Source organism: Canis lupus, chromosome X (genome assembly GCF_048164855.1).
Source record: "Canis lupus baileyi chromosome X, mCanLup2.hap1, whole genome shotgun sequence".
NCBI classification, from domain to species: Eukaryota; Metazoa; Chordata; class Mammalia; order Carnivora; family Canidae; genus Canis; species Canis lupus.
In genome coordinates, this window is record NC_132876.1 from 62,372,166 (window position 1) to 62,393,482 (window position 21,317).

At 39.6% G+C, this 21,317-nt stretch overlaps 1 protein-coding gene across 1 annotated transcript; it reads left to right on the plus strand.

The window, feature by feature from the left end:
* Positions 1–379: 379 nt before the first annotated feature.
* On the plus strand, positions 380–3,203 carry LOC140628483 (uncharacterized). The gene is made up of 3 exons (XM_072817815.1): positions 380–539; positions 665–1,086; positions 2,082–3,203. The coding sequence occupies exons 1-3, from the start codon at positions 380–382 to the stop codon at positions 2,466–2,468; spliced, it is 969 nt and encodes a 322-aa protein (XP_072673916.1). The 3' UTR covers positions 2,469–3,203.
* The last annotated feature ends 18,114 nt before the right edge of the window (positions 3,204–21,317 follow it).

The following is a 21,317-nucleotide window of genomic DNA, read 5'->3' on the forward strand; positions in this document are numbered from 1 at the left end:
ATCTGAAACTAATGATGTAGTATTTATTGGCTATTGAATTTAAAGGAAAAAAAGAGGAAAAATTAAATAGGAAAAAAATGGGATAACATCCAGATCCCACACAAGTTTTTATACATAATGCCTAACATGTAATTTAAAATCATCCATCTAGCCTGAGGTCATATTCTGACTGTCGCTTACCGGATGTGTTGCCTTGAGATCAGTTAGTCTTTCAATTTAAAAAAAAAAAGAAAAAAGGAAAAGAAAAAGTGAAATAGTATATGTACCTCTAAGGTGTTTAATTAGCATGGTTTAAATTGTTACTATTTCTCTGGCACTGCCACAAACAGATCAAAATCTCTGTGGCTTTGATTAAAGTTCCCTAATAAATGTTTAAAAAATGTTAAAAAAGGCCCCCGCCGCCAGGTCTGTGCGCCTGTCGCCGGGGGCCGCGGGAGTCCGGACAGGCCAGCAGCTCCAGAGGGCTCGGGGCGGCTCGGGTGTCGGACGCGAGCGGGGCCGTGGCGGCCGGAGCTCCCCGCGCAGGTTGAAAGCTACAGGTAGCAGCCGTGGAAGCTGGAATATTCTGATGCTGGTTATTTTTACTGACCTACAGCAACTCTGCGGCCTAAGCATCACTGGCGAGGGAAACTCAACGTGTGCCGAAATCCGAGAGGAGGTTGAGCCCTTGCCCAGCACAGAGGCTCCCTCCTCCTCCTACGGACCTCAATCCCCGCCGCCCACCTCGAGGAGGCTTACTTAGGGACCTGTCATGGTTGGATAGAAGCTTATCCCACGCCCGTGAGACAGCGGACGTCGTGGCCACCGTACTTACGAACACATCATTCCCCGTTTGGGGCTGCCTCGAACCCTCCAGTCGGACAACGGGCCCGCCTTTATATCCAGCATCCAGCTCATGCTGACTCAGTCACCCCGGCCCTGAACGACCTCGAGGATGATGAGATTCCTCCCCAGAAACTGCTCCCGGGTGACCAGGTTCTCCTCAGGAGTCGCAGCCCCGGCCCCTTGCAAACGCGGTGGACGGGACCCCACACCATCATCCTCACTACCCCAATTGCGGCTAAATTCCTGGGCCACCAGCCACGGGTACACATCAACAACCTTAAACGGGCCCCCGCCGACAGTAAATGGGCCTCCCAGATGGTGGGCCCCACCAAGCTCCGCTTGGTTAAATCTCCTCCTAATACTCCTCCTGAGCCCCCTGATCCAGGCAGAGTCATGTGACTGCATGAGGGGCTCGGGTACCTCGCGCTACTTCTCGGCTTATACCTCTATGCCAAAATCTTGCTACCGGGGAAAAACGCCAACCCTCTGCACGTCGCCCTATGCCCCGGGAAGGACCTTTTGGACCTCTGAGCTGTCTCAAACCTTTCGATCCCCCTGCACTAAGTACCCCAAATCTGGAAAGGTCTGCTGGACCTATTTGGCCCAAATAGGACTCTCTGATGGGGGAGGGGTCCAGGACCAGGCCTCCCGCAACCACTCCCTTAAGAGAGTACAACACCTGTACAAGCACAACCCGGATATAAAGGGATCCATCTCGACTCCTCACGGGGAGCACCCTCCACTAAACCTCTCACCCTAACCCTCCTAAATTCCAGTTACAACCTCTGGAAAAATGTTTCTGGAGGACAAGATTGCTGGATCTGCTTTCCTTTTTCTTCCCTCACTAACATCATCGGGATCCCGATTCCTAATCCTGGCCTATACCCAATTTCTCCAATAAAACGGTCCACATTGGATCTATCGGTGCTCCCATACCGATCCTGAACCTCATCTCCTCCACCCCTCATACCACCAGCAACATCTCCCCTCTCCCCTACTGCGCCCCCTCGGGAATCTTTCTCTCCTGCCCCACAGGACTCTTGTTGCTTAACCGCCAATGACTCTTTAAACTGCACTCTGATCCTTCTGTCTCTGACCACAAGCATCTATTCCTCTGAACAACTCTCAAGTATTCCCTACCCCTACCCCTCGGAGAAAAACAGCTGTTTTTCTCCCCTTCTTAATAGGGGCAGGACTAACAACTGGGGGGGGCGGGACTGGGAACCTCCATTAACTTCTATTACGAGCTCTCCCAGGCAACTCAACGAAGACATGGAACGTATAGCCGACTCCCTCACCGCCCTACAGACTCAAGTCACCAGCTTAGCTGCTGTCACCCTGCAGAACCAATGGGCCCTGGACCTCCTCACCACCGAGAAAGGGGGAACATGCCTCCACCTGAACAAGGAGTGCTGCTATTTTGTCAACCAGTCAGGCATAGTCCCCTCCAAAGTCAAGGAGCTCAGAGATGGGATCTGAGCAAGGTGTCAAGACGACTCTATTTGGCACTTAAACCCTCAAGCCTGGGTGACCTAGGCTCTCCCCTTGGCAGGGCCCCTCTGTATACTCCTCCTGTTAATCGGTCCCTGCCTTATACGTTATGTACAAGAGCGCCTGGGACAAATGACCAGAATATCAGTTAACCAACTCCTCCTACAGCCCTATTCCCGCCTGCCCACTTCCGATGGCCTCTACGACAGCGCCCCACTGCCTGCAGGAAGTAGCCAGAGCAAAGTCAACGCCCCCCTGACACCAGTATATAAAAGAGGCCGGAATGATGGGCCGGCAGGGAAGTCGGGGCACCGAAATGGTGGACCTTCCACCAACCCTCTCTAAGATGACAGACTTTCCCGCCACCCTCACAACGGGCCTCCACATCACCATCGGGAGACCGACACTCTCCACCCAGGAACTTCTGGGAAGTGCCAATCACCTACTCCTCGCCCCGTGTGCCCTGAGCACTAAGTACCTTACAGATATGAACTCGGACCCATGCCTTGGCGATGATCCGACACCCTTCCCCCGCCCCATGCTCACTAACCACATACCTCGCCTTTTTTGGGCACAAACCAGGGTCCTACCCCGACCCAATAAAAGAACATCACCAATACCTTCCCAGTGTGACTTCCCCGACTCACTCCCCACCCCCCCAACGTGAGTCGTGGAACCTCGCCCGAGGGTGCTTGCAATAAAGCTCGTCTGGGATCCAAAAAAAAAAAAATGTTAAAAAAGTCGTCCATCTTTCAAAATTTAGGACCAAATGAGAGAAAACCAAGACATGGTTTTCACATAGAAACACGTAAATAAGTGATCTAAATATCAGAGATAGCAGACACTTCAAAATAATTTTGATTATGCCTAATCCATGATTCTTATTCAACTTCTATGTATATAACTAAGAGATATAAGTGTGTATATATATATGTATATATATAATAAAAGACATGCACAATAATGTCCATAGCAGTTTTATTCATAATAACCCAAACTTGAAATAAATATTAACAGATTAACATTAATAGCACTTCATGTATTTAATATACGAATGTTATAATTCAATGAAGACCTAAAGCAAATATAATAACTAAAATTAAATATAATACTTCATTATTAATATATTTAAAATTTTGGAGGAGAAAAAATAAAAATAAAATTAAAAATTTCAGGAAAATGTGAAAAATCTTAATAGAAAACTGGAATCTATATAAAATAATATATTGAATATTAAAGAACAAAAGTTTAATATATTTGTAATTATTATCTAAAAATAAAGTTTAACAATATATTAGAAACAACAGAAAAAATTAGAAAATTGGAAAATAGGTCATATCAATGGATGGCATAAAGGAAAAGAGGATAGAATATGAAAAAGAGCATAAGACATATGGTACATGTGAAAATGATCTAGTATATGTAATTAGAATCCTGTAAAGAGAGAGAAAGATGGAGAACAAGAATATATATAAAGTAATCTATCAAAAATTTGAAAAACTGATGAAGGTCAGGAAGTTCTAGAATCATGATACTCTAAAAACATCAAGCAAACCATAAAATGAACATAGAGGAAGGGAAGGAAAATAAAATAAGACAAAAACAAAGAGGGAGGCAAATGATAAGAGACTTAACTCTAGGAAATAAACAGGATTGCTGGAGGGGAGGTTGGTAGGGGATGTGGTAATATGGTGATGGACATGAAAGAGGGCACTTGATGTAATGAGCACTGGGTGTTGTATGCAATTAATGAATCACTAAATTTTACCTCTGAAACTAATAATACAGTATGTTAATTGAATTTGAATAAAAAATAAATAAAAGCAACAGACAGGGTAAATTCAAAGAATGCCACACTAGATGCATTATAGTAAAAGTGATCAAATTAAAGGGAAATCGAGGGAGGGAGCTAAAATAGTATCATAGTAGGTGGCCCCTAGGCTTGCCTCATCCCTCAAACACAACTAGATAGGTATCAAATCATTCTGAATACTCAAGAAATGCACCTGAGGGCTGATAGAACAAACTGCACAACTAAGGGAAGTGAAGAGGCCACTTCAAGGAAGGTAGGAAGTGTAGAGGCATGGTTTTGGAGAGAGACAGATCACAGTTGCTGTGGAGGGAATAGAGCCCTCATCATGGAGAGAGATGAGAGAGAGTGGAGTGCACAGGGATACACACAATGAAAATACTTTCCCAAAGCATTGGCTAGGAAAATAAGAGGGGTTTAATTTCCTGATTTTTTGCAATGAGCATGACTCAAAGAATGAACTTTCAGAGGTTCAGACTTGGCTGAGATAGACCCTTGAGGCTGCTGCCCTACTCTTAGAACATTGGTAGGCAAGCAATCCCAGGGCAGACTGTGTGATCTGAGGATCCCCTAAAGAGCATGGGGAGAGTTGGTTTGTACATTTTTGAGCACATTTGTAAAAGATGGCTTTGCCTCTCTAGGGACAAAAGAATTGGCAGGCATGATTATTTTTGCCACCCCTCAATGTTGGCACACAGATGCCTGCTAAAAGTGGCTAATCCAGACACTGGCTGTTTAGCTTGCTCTCTCCCAATTTCAATCCCAATCTCTGGCAGGACTGCCCTTCAGGATCAAATGTTAATCAGTCCCAACTCAGAGAAATACATTCCCAGAGGACCAGGGTAGGTCCCAGCCCCACCAAGTTCCTGAAGTTTGGAACTTCTTTCAAATATTTTATTTATTGAGAGAGAGAGAGAGAGAGAGAGAGACAGAGGCAGAGAGAGAGAGAGAGAGAGAGAGAAAGCAGAGAGAAGAAGAAAGAAAGAAGAAAGAACGAAAGAAAGAAAGAAGAAAGAGAAAAGAAAAGAAAGAAAAGAACATAGAGAGAGAGAAAGCAGAGAGAAGAAGAAAGAAAGAAGAAAGAAAGAAAGAAAGAGAAAAGAAAAGAAAAGGAAAGAAAAAAAAGAAAAGAAAAGAAAAGAAAAGAAAAGAAAAGAAAAGAAAAGAAAAGAAAAATACATGAAGAGGAGGAAGGGCAGATGGAGAAGCAGACTTCCTCTGAGCAGGGAGCCTTATGCAGGGCTCTATCCCAGGACAGTGGGATCATGACCTGAGCTGAAAGCAAACGCTTAAGTGACTGAGCCACGCAAATATCCCTGAAGTTTGGAATTTTAAAAGTTGGCAAGGCCTGACTAGGGTAGAACCCAAGGTGTGTGCACTGATCCAGAGAGTCAAGTGACCCAGAGACAATGAATAATCAGCAATCTGAAAAATGCAAGTGACACACAAGGAGAAATTATTTGCTCCTCTGAAAGTGCTTCCCTGAGAGCAGCAAGCATAGACTCCCTTTCCTGGGGAAAAAGGAGCAGACTGGCACTATATCCTTCTCCCACCCCTCAGCATAAACCCAATTCAGTAAACAGAATGGCACCAAAATTGACTAACTTGTTTACAACAAGCCATGCCCCCTATCTATACTGGTACTGCTTTTCTCATGCAAGTGTACCTTAGGACCAGCACAGGGGGCCCCTGCCCCAGAAGACCAACACAAACCCCCCACATGCACTATGTTCTACTGATCATAGAGTTCTGCAAAGCTTCAGTTCTAGTGGAAATATCATCAGGTCTCTTTAGATGAGCAGATCAGAGCACATCTAATTAAAACTAGATACACTCTGGCCAAGGTCCAAACAATGCTCACTGCAGACAAGGATAACCTCTGCAGACAATTGAAGTGAGGGATAGAGCAGACAAAATATAGCAGCAGAGCACACACAGCACACATCAGAGGTAATTCCTAAAGTGATAGGCCCTGGACATTTTATGACCTTTTTTTCATAATGCCACCAAGAGCAGGAAATGTAAGACACTTTTATAACACACATAAGAAGGCAGAGACTTACAAAAAATATGAATATGGAGGAATTCATCCCAAAAGAACTAACAAGAAAAGTTCATGGTCAGAGATCCAATTGAAACAGGTATAAGCAGTATGCTTGATGGAAGAATTTAAAGCAATGATCATAATGAAGCTAAGTGGGCTTGAGAAAAGAATGGAAGACATCAGGGGGACCCTTGCCACAGAGAAAAAATAGCTAAAAATACAATCAGCATAATACCCTCCAGTTCCATCCACGTCGAAGCAAATGGCGGGTGTCATTTCTAATGGCTGAGTAATATTCCATTGTATACATAAACCACATCTTCTTTATCCATTCATCTTTCGATGGACACCGAGGCTCCTTCCACAGTTTGGCTATTGTGGACATTGATCCTCTAAACATCGGGGTGCAGGTGTCCCAGCATTTCACTGCATCTGTATCTTTGGGGTAAATCCCCAGCAGTGCAATTGCTGGGTCGTAGGGCAGATCTATTTTTAACTCTTTGAGGAACCTCCAAACAGTTTTCCAGAGTGGCTGCACCAGTTCACATTCCCACCAACAGTGCAAGAGGGTTCCCCTTTCTCCACATCTGGGAATAAAGGGGAAAGGAGAAAAAATGAGTGGGAAATATCAGAAAGGGAGACAGAACATGAGAGACTCCTAACTCTGAGAAACAAACTAGGGGTGATGGAAGAGGAGGTGGGAGGGGGGTGGGGTGACTGGGTGACGGGCACTGAGGTAGGCGCTTGACGGGATGAGCACTGGGTGTTATTCTATATGTTGGCAAATTGAACACCAATAAAAAATAAATTTTAAAAATAAAATAAAATAAAAATACAGTCAGGCCAAAAATTTTAAAATGCTATAACTGAGATTTGAAACCAATTGGGTATAATGAACACAAGGATGGAAGAATCAGAGGAAAGAATAAGTGACTTAAAAGATAGAATTATAGGGAAAAATGAAGCTGAACAAAAAGGAGAAGGCAAAATTTTGAAGAGTAGAGTCGGGAAATCAGTGACTCCATCAAACATAATAACATTGGTATAATAGATGTCCCAGAAAAAGAAGAGAGAGAAAGAGGGTATAAGTTTTATTTGAGGAAATTATAGCTGAAAACTTCCGTAATCTGGGGAAGGTAACAGATATACAACTCCACAACACACAGAGAACTACCAACAAAATCAACAAAAGGAGGCCAGCATCATGATACATTGTAGTTAAATTTGGAAAATTTATTGATAGAGAAAAAAATCCTAAATGCATCAGGACAAAAGGTCCCTAACTTACAAGGGAAGAACAAAAAGGTTAACAGCAGATTTATCCACAGAAACGTTGCATGCCAGAATAAGGTGGCATTATATATTCAACATGCTGAATGAGAAAAATGTGCAGTTAAGAGTACTCTACCCAGAAAGATTATTACTCAGAAGACAGTAAAGGAGATTTCCAGACAAAAAAAGGAGTTCAGGATGCCTTGGTGACTCAGTGGTTGAGGATCTGCCTTTGGCTCAGGGCATGATCCTGGGGTCCTGGGATTGAGACACACATTGGGCTCCCTGCAGGGAGCCTCTTTTCCCTCTGCCTATGTCTCTGCCTCTCTATGTGTCTCTCATGAATAAATTAATAAAATCTTTAAAAAAAAACCCTAAAGGAGTTCATGACTACTAAGTAAGTCCTGCAAGAAACATTAAAGGTGCCTCTTTGGGGGAAAAAAGATCAAAAACAACAAAGATTACAAAGGATCAGAAAAAAAATCTCCAGAAACAAGTAATTAAATGGCAATAAATACTTATCAATAATTAATCTGAATGTAAATGGGCTAAATGCTCCAATCAAAAGACATAAGGTGTCAGAATGTTTAAAAAAAAACACCCATATGCTGCCTACAAGGGAATCATTTTAGAACTTAAAACATCTACAGATTGATAGTGAGGAAATGGATAAACATTTATCATGCAAATATATGTCAAAAGAAAGCAGGCGTAACCATCCTTATATCAGACAAACTAGATTTTATACCAACGATTGTAAGAGGAGATGAAGAAGGGCACTATGACATAGTAAAAGAAATTATCTGTCAAGAAGATCTAACAATCATAAATATTTATGCCCGCAAATTGGGAGCAACTAATTCTATAAAACAATAACACTTACAAAAGAACTCACTGATTATAATACAATATTAGTAGGGTACTTTATCACCCCACTTATACCAATAGACCCAACATCAAAACAGAAAATGAAAAGGAAACAATGGCTTTGAATGGCACACTGGACCAGATAGACTTAATATATATTCAGAATATTTCATCCTGAAGCAGCAGAATACACATTCTTTTCAAGTGCACGTGGGACATTCTCCAGAATATAGATCATAGGTCACAAGTCAGTTCTCAACAAGTACAAAAAAGCTGAGAACATACAATTCATCTTTTCTGAACACAATGCTATGAAACTTCAAGTCAACCACAAGAAAAAAATTGTAAACAGCAGACACATGGAGGGTAAAGAACATTCTATTAAGAAATGAATGGGTCAAGCAAGAAATTAAAGAAGCAATAAAAAATACATGGAAACAAATGAACATGAAAACATAATGGTCCAAAACCTTTGGGATGCAGCAAAAGTGGGTTGAAAAGGGAAATATATAGGCAATATAGGTCTATCTTAAGAAACAAGAAAAAACTCAAATAATAAATCTGACTTTATACCAAAAAGACCTAGAAAAAAAAGCAACAAATGAAACCTAAAGTCAGGAGAAGAAGGGAAATAATAAAGATTAGAATACAAATAAATGATACAGAAACTAAAAAACAGTGGAAAAGGTCAATGGAACCAGGAGCTGGGTTTGTGAAAAAAATAAAAAATTGATGAACTGCTAGTCAGACGTATCAAAAAGAAAGGGAAAGACCTCAAATAAATAAATTCACAAATGAGAGAGGAGAAATAGAACAATTTAAGAGAATATGAAAAATATATATGCCATGAAATTGGACATTATGGAAGAAATGGATAAATTCCCAAAAATATACAAACTACCGAAATTGAAACAAAAAGAAAAAGAAAACTTGAACAGACTGATAACCAGCAAAGAAATTGAATCATTAATCACAAATCTCCCAACAAATAAAAATCTGGGGCCAGGGCAGCCCCGGTGGCTTAGTGGTTTACCACTGCCTTCAGTCCAGGGCATGATCCTGGAGACCCAGGATCGAGTCCCACATTGGGCTCCCTGCACGGAGCCTGCTTCTCCCTCTGCCTGTGTCTCTGCCTCTCTCTCTCTCTCTCTCTCTCTAATAAATTTTAAAAAATAAAATCTTAAAAAAATTAAAAAAAAAATCCGGGGCCAGATCGCTTCACAGGGGAATTCTACCAAAGATTTAAAGAAGACTTAGTATCTATTCCTTGCAATGTCTTGAAAGAAAGAAGAAAGAAAAAAAAAAGAAGAAAAGAAAAGGAAAGAAAAAAAGAAAAGAAAAAGAAAAGAAAGAAGGAAAGAAAGAAAGAAGAAAGAGGAAAGAAAGAAAGAAAGAAAGAAAGAAAGAAAGAAAGAAAGAAAGAAAGAAAGAAAGAAAGGTAAACTTCCAAACTCATTCCATGAGGTCAGAATTATCCTGATTCCAAAACCAGGCAAAGTCCCCCACACACACACACAAAGACAGGCCATTATGCATAATGAACATGGATGCAAAATTCTTTTTTTTTTTTTTTTTGGTTGCAAAATTCTTAACAAAATACTAGCGAATCAAATTCAACAATAGCATCATTCAGGGAATCCTTCGGTGGCTCAGTGGTTTAGTGCCTGCCTTTAGCCCAGGACATGAACCTGGAGTCCCGAGATCAAGTCCCACATGGGGCTCCCTGTATGGAGCCTGCTTCTCCCTCTACCTGTGTCTCTGTCTCTGTCTCTGTCTCTCTCTCTGTCTCTCATGAATAAATAAATAAAATCTTAAAAAAAATTTAAAATAAAAGAGTTATTCACCACAATCAAGTGGGATTTATTTCTGGGTCACAAGTGTGGTTTAATATTCTCAAATTAATCAACGTGATACACCACATTAATCTAAGAAAAGATAAGAACCATATGATCCTCTCAATAGATGCAGAAGAAGGATTTGATAAAGTACAATATCCATTCCTCAAAGAAGTAGGGATAGATGGAACATACCTCAACATAATAAAGGCCATATACAAAAATCTCACAGTTAATATCATCCTGAATGAGGAAAAACTTAGAATATTTCTTCTATGGTCAGGAACATGTCAAGGATGTCCTCTTTTACCACTGTCATTTAACATAATAATGGAAGACCTAACTTTAGCAATCAGACAACAAAAATAAAGGCATCCAAATCACCAAAGAACTTAAGCTTTCACTATCTACAGATGACATAGTACTCTATATAGAAAAACTGAAAGAAACAACCCCCAAATTGCTAGAACTGATACATGAATTCAGTAATGTTGTAGGATAGAAAATCAATATACAGAAATCTGCTGCATTTCTATATACCATAATGAAACAGCAAACTGAGAAATCAAGGAATTAATCCCATTTACAACTGCATGAAAACTGTAAGCTACCTAGGAATAAACCTAACCAAAGAGTTAAAAGATCTGTATTCTGAAAAGTATAAAATACTGATGAAAGAAATTGAAGATGACAGAAAGAATTGGAAAAACATTCCATGCTCAGGGACTGGAAGAACAAATATTTTTAAAATACTTTGAGTATGGTACTCAAAACAATCTACGTATTTAATTCAAACACTATCAAAACACTACCAGTGTTTTTCACAGAGCTAGAACAAACAATCCTAAAATCTGTATGGGATCACAAAAGACTCTGAAATGCCAAAGAAATCCTTAAAGAGAAAAGCAAAGCTGAAGGCATCACAAATCCGGACTTCAAGTTATATTACAAAGCTTCAGTGATCAAGATAGTATGGTATTGGTACAAAAGCAGACACATAGATCAAAGGAATAGCATAGAATACCCAGAAATGAGCCCACAACTATATGGTCAATTAATCTTCAACAAAGCAGGGAAGAATATCCAATGGAAAAAAAAACAGCAACAGTCTCTTCTACAAATGGTTTGGGACAGCAACCATACAAAAGAATGAAACTGGACCACTTTCTTACACCAAACACAAAAATAAATCCAAAATAGTTTAAAGACCTAAATGTGAGATCAGAATCCACCAAAATTCTAGAGGAGAACACAGGTGGTAACTTCTTTGACATCAGCCCTAGCAACTTCTTAGTAGATAACTCTCCTGAGGCAAGGAAAACAAAAGCAAAAATAAACTATTCAGACTTCATCAAGATAAAAATTTTCTGCACAGTGAAGGAAACAATAACATTAAAAAGCAACCTTCAGAATGGGAGAAGATATTTGCAAATGACAGAGCCGATAAAGGGTAAGTATCCAAAATCTATAAAGGACTTATCAAACTAAACAATTGAAAGGCAAATAATCTAGTTGAGCCATGGTAAGAAAACATGAAAAGACATTTTTCCAAAGAAGACATACAGATGACTAACAGACACATGTAAAGATGCTCAACATCATTCATTATCAGGAAAATACAAATCAAAACTACAATGAGATGTCACCTCACACATGTCAGAATGGCTAAGATTAATGACACAGGAAACAGGTGTTGGCAGGATGTAGAAAAAGGGGAACATTCTTACACTGTTGGTATGAATACAAACTGCTACAACCACTCTAGAAAACAGTATGGAGGTTCATCAAAAAAGTTAAAAATAGAGCTGCTCTAAGATTCAGCATTGGCACTATTAGGTACTTACCCAAAGGATTGAAGAGTATTGATTCAAAAGCATTCATGCACCAAAATATTTACAGCAGCATTATCAACAATAGCCAAATGATGGAAGGAGTCCAAATGTCTATTGATTGATGAATGAATAATGAACGGAGAAAGATGTTGATAAAAATAAATAAATACATACATACATACATACATACATACATACACACACGATGGAATATTACTTAGCTATAAATGAATGAAATTTTACCATTTGCAACTATGTGGATGTAACTAGAGAATATTATGTTAAGCAAAATAAGTTGGTCAGAGAAAGAAATACCATATTATTTCACTCATGTGGAATTTCAGAAACAAAACAGATGAAGGTTGGGAAGGAGAGGCAATGCAGAAAAAAGACTCAACTATAGAGAACAGAGGTTTGCTAGAGGGGAAGTGGATGTGGGTATTGGCTAAATGGGTGATTAATATTAATGAAGGCACTTGTGGTGAGCACTGGGTGTTGTATGTAATTGATGAATCACTAAATTCTACAAAGATGTTTTTCACTGACAGACTTATTTCCCTTAGCATAATACTCTCTAGCTCCATCCATGTCACTGCATATGACAAGAATTAATTCTTTTTTAAAGGATGAGTAATATTCCATCATATATATATTTCACAACTTCTGTATCCATTTTTCAGTTGATGACATCTGGGCTTCTTCCATAATTAAGATGCTGTTGATAACACTGCTATAAATATTGGCGTGCATGTGCCCTGTCTAATTAGTATTTTTGTATCATTTGGGTAAGTATCTAGTAGTGCAATTGCTAGATTTTAGGTTAGTTCTATTCTTAACTTTTCGAGGAACCTCCATATTGGCTGCACCATTTTTCATTCCCACCAACAGTGTAAGAGGGTTCCCCTTTCTTTGCATCCTCGCCAACATCTGCTGTTTCCTGTGTTCTTAATTTTAGCCATTCTGACGTGTGAGGTGATATCTTTTTTTTTATTGGAGTTCAATTTGCCAACATATAGCATAACACCCAGTGCTCACCCCATCAAGTACCCCCCTCAGTGCCCTTCACCCAGTCACCCCCACCCCCACCCACCTCCCTTTCTACCATCCCTCGTTCCTTTCCCAGAGTTAGGAGTCTCTCATGTTCTGTCTCCCTTTCTGATATTTCCCACTCATTTTGTCTCCTTTACCCTTTATTCCCTTTCACTATTTTTTATATTCCCCAAATGAATGAGACCATATAATGTTTGTCTTTCTCCGATTGACTTATTTCACTCAGCATAATACCCTCCAGGTCCATCGATGTCGAAGCAAATGGTGGGTATTTGTCGTTTCTAATGGCTGAGTAATATTCCATTGTATACATGGACCACATCTTCTTTATCCATTCATCTTTTGATGGACACCAAGGCTCCTTCCACAGTTGGGCTATTGTGGACATTGCTGCTATAAATATTGGGGTGCAGGTGTCCCAGCATTTCACTGCGTCTGTATCTTTGGGGTAAATCCCCAGCAGTGCAATTGCTGGGTCATAGGGCAGATCTATTTTTAACTCTTTGAGGAACTTCCCCACAGTTTTCCAGAGTGGCTGCCCCAGTTCACATTCCCACCAGCAGTGCAAGAGGGTTTTCCTTTCTCCGCATCCTCTCCAACATTTGTTGTTTCCTGCCTTGTTAATTTTCCCCATTCTCACTGGTGTGAGGTGGTATCTCATTGTGGTTTGGATTGGTATTTCCCTGATGGCAAGTGATGCGGAGCATTTTCTCGTGTGCGTGTTGGCCATGTCTATGTCTTCCTCTGTGAGATTTCTGTTCACGTCTTTTTCCAATTTCATGATTGGATTGTTTGTTTCTTTGCTGTTGAGTTTAATAAGTTCTTTTTTTAAGATTTTATTTATTTATGAGAGAGAGAGAGAGAGACAGGCAGAGGCACAGGCAGAGGGAGAAGCAGGCTCCATGCAGGGAGCCTGACGTGAGACTCGATCCAGGACTCCAGGATCACACCCTGGGCTGAAGGCAGGCACTAAACCGCTGAGCCACCCAGGGATCCCCGAGTTTAATAAGTTCTTTATAGATCTTGGATACTAGCCCTTTATCTGATACGTCATTTGCAAATATCTTCTCCCATTCTGTAGGTTGTCTTTTAGTTTTGTTGACTCTTTCTTTTGCTGTGCAGAAACTTCTTATCTTGATGAAGTCCCAATAGTTCATTTTTGCTTTTGTTTCTCACACCTTCATGGATGTATCTTGCAAGAAGTTACTGTCGCCAAGTTCAAAAAGGGTGTTGCCTGTGTTCTCCTCTAGGATTTTGATGGAATCTTGTCTCACATTTAGATCTTTCATCCATTTTGAGTTTATCTTCGTGTATGGTGTAAGAGAATGGTCTAGTTTCATTCTGTGTGTGGCTGTGAGGTGATATCTAATTGTAGTTTTGATTTGTATTTCCCAGATGATGAGTGATGGTAAGCATTTTTTCATGTGTTGTTGCCTATCTGTATGTCATCTTTGGAAAAATGTCTATAACTTCTGCCCATTTTTAATGGTGTGATTCATTTTTGAATTTGATAGGTTCTTTATAGATTTTGGATACTAATCCTTTATCAGATATGTTATTTACAAATATCTTCTCCCATTCTGAAGGTTGCCTTTTAGTTTTGTTGACTGTTTCCTTTGCTGTGCAGAAGCTTTGTATCTTGATGAACTCTCAATATTTCATTGTTGTTTTTGTTTACCTTGCCTCAGGAGACCTGTCTAGTAAGAAATTGTTATGATTGATGTCAAATAGGTTGCTGCTTCTGGTCTCTAGGATGTTGATGGATTCACATTTAGATCTTTCATCCATTTTGAATTTATATTTGTGTTTGGTGTAAGAAAGTGGTCCAGTTTCATTCTTTTGAACATTGATGTCCAAATTTCTTAACACCATTTGTTGAAGAGACTTTTTTACATTGAATATTCTTTTCTGCTTGGTCAAAGATTAGTTGACCATGGCTGTGGGACCATTTCTGGGATTTTTATCCTGTTCCTTTGATATATTTGATCTGCTTTTGTGCCAATACCATCTTGTCTTTATCACTACAGTTTTGTAATATAAAGTGAAGTCCGGATTTGTGATGCCTCCAGCTTTGCTTTTCTTTTTCAAGATTGCTTTGGATATTTGGGGTCTCCTTTTGTGCCATACAAATTTTAGGACGTTTTGTTGTAGCTCTGCAAAAAATGCTTCTGGTATTTTGAAAGGTATTGCATTCAATGTGTAGATTACTTCGAGTAGTATAGACATTTTAACAACATTTTTTCTTCCAATCCATGAGCATGGAATGTTTCTCAATTTACTTGTGTACTTTTCAATTTCTTTTATAAGTGCTCTATAGGTTTCAGAGTACAGATCTTTTATCAATTTGGTAGTTTAACTCCTAGATATCTTTTTTCTTTAGGGCCATTGTCAATGGGATCGATTCCTTGATTTATGTTTCTGCTGCTTCACTATTGGTGCATAGAAATGTAACAGATTTCTATATGTTCATTTTGTATCCTGTAACTTTATTGTATAAGGTTTAGTGATTTTTTGGTGGAGCATTTTGCAATTTGTGTATCATGTCATCTGTAAACAGCAAAAATTTGGCTTTTCCTTGCCAATTAGGATGCCTTTATATATATATATATATATATATTTTTTTTTTCTTTGCTGTCTGATTGCTGAGGCTAAGACTTCCAGGTCTAAGTTGAATAGCAAAGGTAAGAGTGTTCATCCCTCTCTTATTCTTAACCACAGAGGAAAAAGTCTCATTTTTTTCCCCATTGAGGACTGTATTAGCTATGGATCTTTCATGTATGTTCTTTGTAATGTTCTGATATGTTTGTTCTATCCCTACTTTATTAAGGGTTCTTATCAAGAATGAATGTTGTATTTTTTTCAAACACTTTTTCTTCATCTATTGAGAGGAGTATATGGTTCATATTCTTTCTTTGATTAATGTGGTGTATCTGTTGATTAATTTGTGAATATTGAACCACCCTTGCATCCCGGGAATAAATCCCACTTGATAGTGTTGAATAGTTCTTTTAATGTACTGTTAGATTTGTTTTGCTAGTATTCTGTTAAATTTTTTTGCATACATGTTCATCAGGGATACTGACCTGTAATTCCCTTTGTAGTGGGGTCTTACTCTGGTTTTGGAATCAAGGTAATGCTGGTCTAGTAGAATGAGTTTGGAAGTTTTCCTTCTATTTCTAATTTTTAGAAGATGTTGAGAAGAATATATATTAACTCTTTAAATGTTTGGTAGAATTCCCCTGTGAAACCATCCAGCCCTGGATTTCTGTTTCTTGGGAGATTTTATATTACTGATTTAATTTTTTTGCTAGTTATCAGCCTGTTGAAATTTTCTATTTCTTCCTGTTTCACTTTTGGTAGTTTCTATGTTTCTAGTAATTTATCTATTTATTCCAAATCATCTGATTTATTGGCAAATAATTTTTCATAATATTTTTTATAATTGTATTTCTGTGGTGTTGGTTGTGATCTCTCCTCTGTCATTTGTGATTTCATTTATGTTGATCCTTTCTCTTCTTTTTGATAAGTCTGGCTAGGGGTTTATTAATTTTATTAAATCTTTCAATGATCAGTTCCTAGTTTCACTGATCTGTTTTTCTATTTTTCTTTTGTTTCTATGTCATTTATTTCTGCTCTAATTTTTATTACTTCCCCTCTGCTGACTCTAGACTTCATTTGCTGTTCTAGCTTCTTAGGTGAAATATTAGCTTATGTTTTTTAGATTTTTCTTGCTTCTTCAGGTAAGCTTGTATTGCGATATACTTCCCTCTTATGGCCACTTTTGCTGAATCCCAAGTTTTTGACCATCATATTTTCATTTGTTTCCATGCATTTTTTAAAATTTCATCTTTAATTTCTTGTTTAACGTATCCATTCTTTATAGGGTGTCCTTTACCCTCCATGTATTTGTGGTCTTTCCAATTTTTTTTTCCTGTGGCTGTCTTCAACTTTCATACCATTGTGGTAGGAAAATATGAATGGTATGATCTCATTTGTTTTATACTGGTTGAGGCCTGATTTATGAACCTGTGTGATCTATTCTGGAGAATGTCCCATGTGCACTTGAAAAGAATGTATATTCTGCTGCTTTCGAATGGAATGTTCTAAATATATGTTAAGTCCATCTCATCCAGTGTGTCATTCAAAATCATTGTTCCTTGTTTATTTATTCCTCAGAAGATCTATCTATTGCTGTGAGTTGAGTATTAAAATCCTTTACTATTAGTGTATTATTAACAATGAGTTTCTTTATGTTTGTTTTTAATTGTTTTTATATTTGGATGTTCCCAAGATAGGGCCATAGATATTTACAATTGTTAGATCTTCTTTTTGGATAGACCCCTTTATTATGATATAGTTCCCTTCATCTCTTCTTACAATCTTTGATTTAAAATCTAGTTTGTCTGGTAGAAGTATGGCTATTCTGGCTTTCTTTTGGTGACCATTAGCATGAACAATGTTTCTCTATCCTCTCACTTTCAATCTGGTGCTATCTTTAGTTCTAAAATGAGTCGCTGGGGTTCCCTGGGTAGCTCAGTGGTTTAGCGCCCGCCTTTGGCCCAGGGCATGATCCTGGAGTCCCGGGATCAAGTCCCACATCAGACTCTCTGCATGGAGCCTGCTTCTCCCTCTGCCTGTGTCTCTGCTTCTCTCTCTCTCTCTCTCATGAATAAATAAATAAAATATTAAATAAAGTAAAATAAAGTAAAACGAGTCTCTTTTAGGCAGCATAGAGATGGGTCTTGGATTTTTAAAATATTTTTTTAAAAAATAAGAGGGAAAATATTGCTCATGAATGCAAACATAGGGAACTCAGTGATTCCATAAAGCATAATAACATTCATATCATTGGAGTTCAAATACACAAGAGGGGAAAAGGGCAGAAGGTGTATTAGAAAAAATTATGGCTGAAAACGTACCTAATCTGGGAAAGGAAACAGACATCCAAATTCAGAAGGCACAGAGAATGCCTATCAAAATCAACAAAAGCAGGACAACAAGAAGACATATCAGAGTAAAATTTGCAAATTACAGAGATAAGGAAAATATCCTGAGATCAGCAACGAAAAAAGACTTTCTAACATACAAGATATGACTAAATGGTTAGCAAGAGATCCACCCACAGAATCATGGCAGGCCAGGAGGGAGTGATATGTTGAGTGACTGCCTTCAGCTCAGGGTGTGATTCTGGAGTCCCCGGATGGAGTCCCACATCAGGCTTCCTGCATGGAGCCTGCTTCTCCCTCTGCCTATATCTATGCAGAGATATCTCTCTCTCTCTCTCTCTCTCTCTCTTTCTCTCTCTCAAATAAATAAATGAAATCTTTAAAAAAAATAAGACAGAGAGAGAGAGAGGCAGAGACACGGGCAGAGGGAGAAGCAGGAGATCACGCTCTGAGCAAAAGGCAGATGCTCAACCGCTGAGCCACCCAGGCATCCCTCAGTTATAGTATTTTTCTTATTTCAGTCTGACTAGCTTTTAGGTCTTTTATCTCTGTGGTAAGAGAGTTACTGGTGTTTTTCATGTTTTTCTCAAGCCCAGCTAATATCCTCATGATTGTTTTTTTAAATTCTGGATCAGTGAGCAGCCCAGGTGGTTCAGTGGTTTAAAGCCACCTCCAGCCCAGGGCCTTATCCTGGAGACCCAGGATTGAGTCCCACATCGGGCTCCCTGCATGGAGCCTGCTTCTCCCTCTGCCTGTGTCTCTACCTCTCTCTGTGTCTCTCATGAATCAATAAATAAAATCTTTAAAAAAAATTCTGGATCAGCCATACTACTTATGTCTGTTTCAATTAGATCTCATTCTGTGATCTTTTATTGTTCTCTTTTTGGGATAAATTCCTTAATTTTGGCATTTTGTCTAGTTCTTTGTCTTCTTTTTTATGTTAGGATAGTCTGTTATCTTTCATGCTCCTGAGAGTAACTTTATGAAGAAAACGTCATATACTGCCCAGGGCCTAACACTTTAGGAATTGTTTCTGGTGTATGGTGTATGCACTCTGCTACTGTGTTTTGGGTACTCTTTCCATCAGGTCAGTCCTCTGCAGAGTTTTTCTTTGCTTAGAGTGGAAAGAGTTTGGACCTTGTCCAGTGTGTGGTGAGTTTTAACTAGGTGTGCTCTGTTCTGCTTGTTAAAAGAGACCTAATGGTATTTTCCGTACAGCTCAAGCTTGCCGGCACTCTATGGTCAGTAGACTTGTATACTGGGCATTTTTGCTGGTCTTCTTGAAGAAGGGTCTGGTGCTCTTGTTCTTAGGCACTTTCACTAGTAAAGAATCCTCTGCAGATTGCAGGGGATGGGGCTTGTTGTAAATGGCTCAAACCTCCACTTTGGGTGCTGTGCTACTCACTGAAGTCAGTCTGTGTTGGTGGCAGAGAAACTGATGCCATACATCTCCCTCATTCCTGATGATGGATAGTTTGTACCAGTCATGATCAGGGAAGTCCTCACATAAGAGAAAACAATTTTCCTTCATATGTCCTAGGAGCCTCTCCAACCTCTGCCTTCACCATATCTGTATCTGGGCCATCTGCATGCTCAACAGCACAGTGCACCTGTGTTTTATCTCAGACACAAAGGCTGAGTTTCAAAACTCTATACTTTAGGGACCAGGCCTGGTATGAATCCATACTGATCTGTTGGAAAGTCTCACTGTGTTTGGTCTGGTGCTGGTTTGTCCCAGAAGGGCAGTTGCACAAATGTGTAGGAGCTTAGAGTTTAAAGTGTAGCAAAAGCCTGGTGTCCAGTTTTGTTGCCCTCAGCTTGTGTCTCTGTTATTATGATAAGGAACTGGGCAGTACAATGGCAACCATTGGCTCCTTTGTTCCCTGATGGGCAGTGCCACCTCTGTAACATGCACTCTAAGAAAGGGGAAATCTTATCTCACAGTGCATCCCAGGGGATGTGCAGATTATACTGTCTTCTCTTGGGCCAGTGTCCTCCTTCATATGAGTACCACTGTGCCTGCCAGTCCCCAAACAAGCCACCGCATATATTTCTAAAACTGCAATCTTTGAGCTCTGCTGGTTGTAAAAATTCATGATAATTAGCCCAGCCCCTTTCATTTTCCCAGTCAGTGGTTTTGGAGAAGTGTTTTTGGGGTGTGTGTGTGTGTGTGTGTGTGTGTGATCCCCTGTGTCCTGCTCTCTCTCCCCCTCCCTTTCTCTCTCTCTTTCTCTCCACTGTCCATGATGAGGGCTCCCTCTGATCCACGGCCCCTGGTATTCTTTTCTCCCCTTAATCCCTTCTCTGCACCTCCCACCTTCCACAATATGGCCTCTTCTCCTCCTAGTTGTGCAGTTTGTTCTTCCAGTTCTCTGATCTATTTCTTGGGTGTTCAGAATATTTTGATATTTGTATAGCTGTGTTTGAGAGACAAGGCAAGGATGGAGTCCCCTGACTACTCTGCCATCTTAACTCTTCCAATAAAATGGATTTGAACATACCTTCACATAATAAAGACCAAATATGAAAAACCCCCAGCTAGCACCATTCTCAATGATGAACACCTGAGAGTTCTTCTCAAAGATGAGGAACAAGACAAAGATGCTCTCATGAGTTTTATTCAAAATATTCCTGGAAATCCTAGCCACAACAATCACACACACACACACACACACACACACACACACACATCCATACAGAAGTAGTTAACTTGTCATTATTTGTAGATGAAATATTTTTTAAATATTTTATTTATTAATGTGAGAGAAGAGAGAGGCAGAGACACAGGAAGAGGGAGAAGCAGGCTCCTCACAGGAAGCCTGATGTGGGACTCGATCCCAGGACCACAGGATCATGCCCTGAGCTGAAGGCAGACGCTCAAACACTGAGATACCCAGGCATCCTGATTACATGATAATGACATGATATTACATAGAAAACCCCAAAGACCACCAAAAAATTACCAGAATAGAGAAATTCAGTTAAGTTGCCAGATACAAATTTAATATGCAGAAATTGGTAACATTTCTATACACTAATAATGAAATAGTGGAAATAAAATTTTTAAAAAATCTAGAAATGTGAGGAATAGTGTGGTGTAGGAGAATACTGAGCTCTCCTTCTCCCATGAACACACCAAGATAGCCTCATTAGTGTAACTAACTCTGAAAATTACCCAAGGATTGGCAGAACAGACTTTCCACAGTTAATGCAAAGAAGAGGCTACATTGAAAATAATTGGAGGAAAGGGGACATTGTTAAGAACCAAATACTAGGTTGGACTAGTCACAAATGGGAGGGACATGGCAAGCATTGAGAAGCAAGAAGCTCAGACAAATAACTTCA

Coding starts and splice junctions, on each gene's coding strand:
- LOC140628483 (XM_072817815.1), top strand. CDS start 380: ATGTTAAAAAAGGCCCCCGCCGCCAGGTCTGTGCGCCTGTCGCCGGGG. Junction 540..664: donor GCGCAGGTTGAAAGCTACAG/GTAGCAGCCGTG, acceptor GAGGAGGTTGAG/CCCTTGCCCAGCACAGAGGC. Junction 1,087..2,081: donor TCCTGGGCCACCAGCCACGG/GTACACATCAAC, acceptor GAGCTCTCCCAG/GCAACTCAACGAAGACATGG.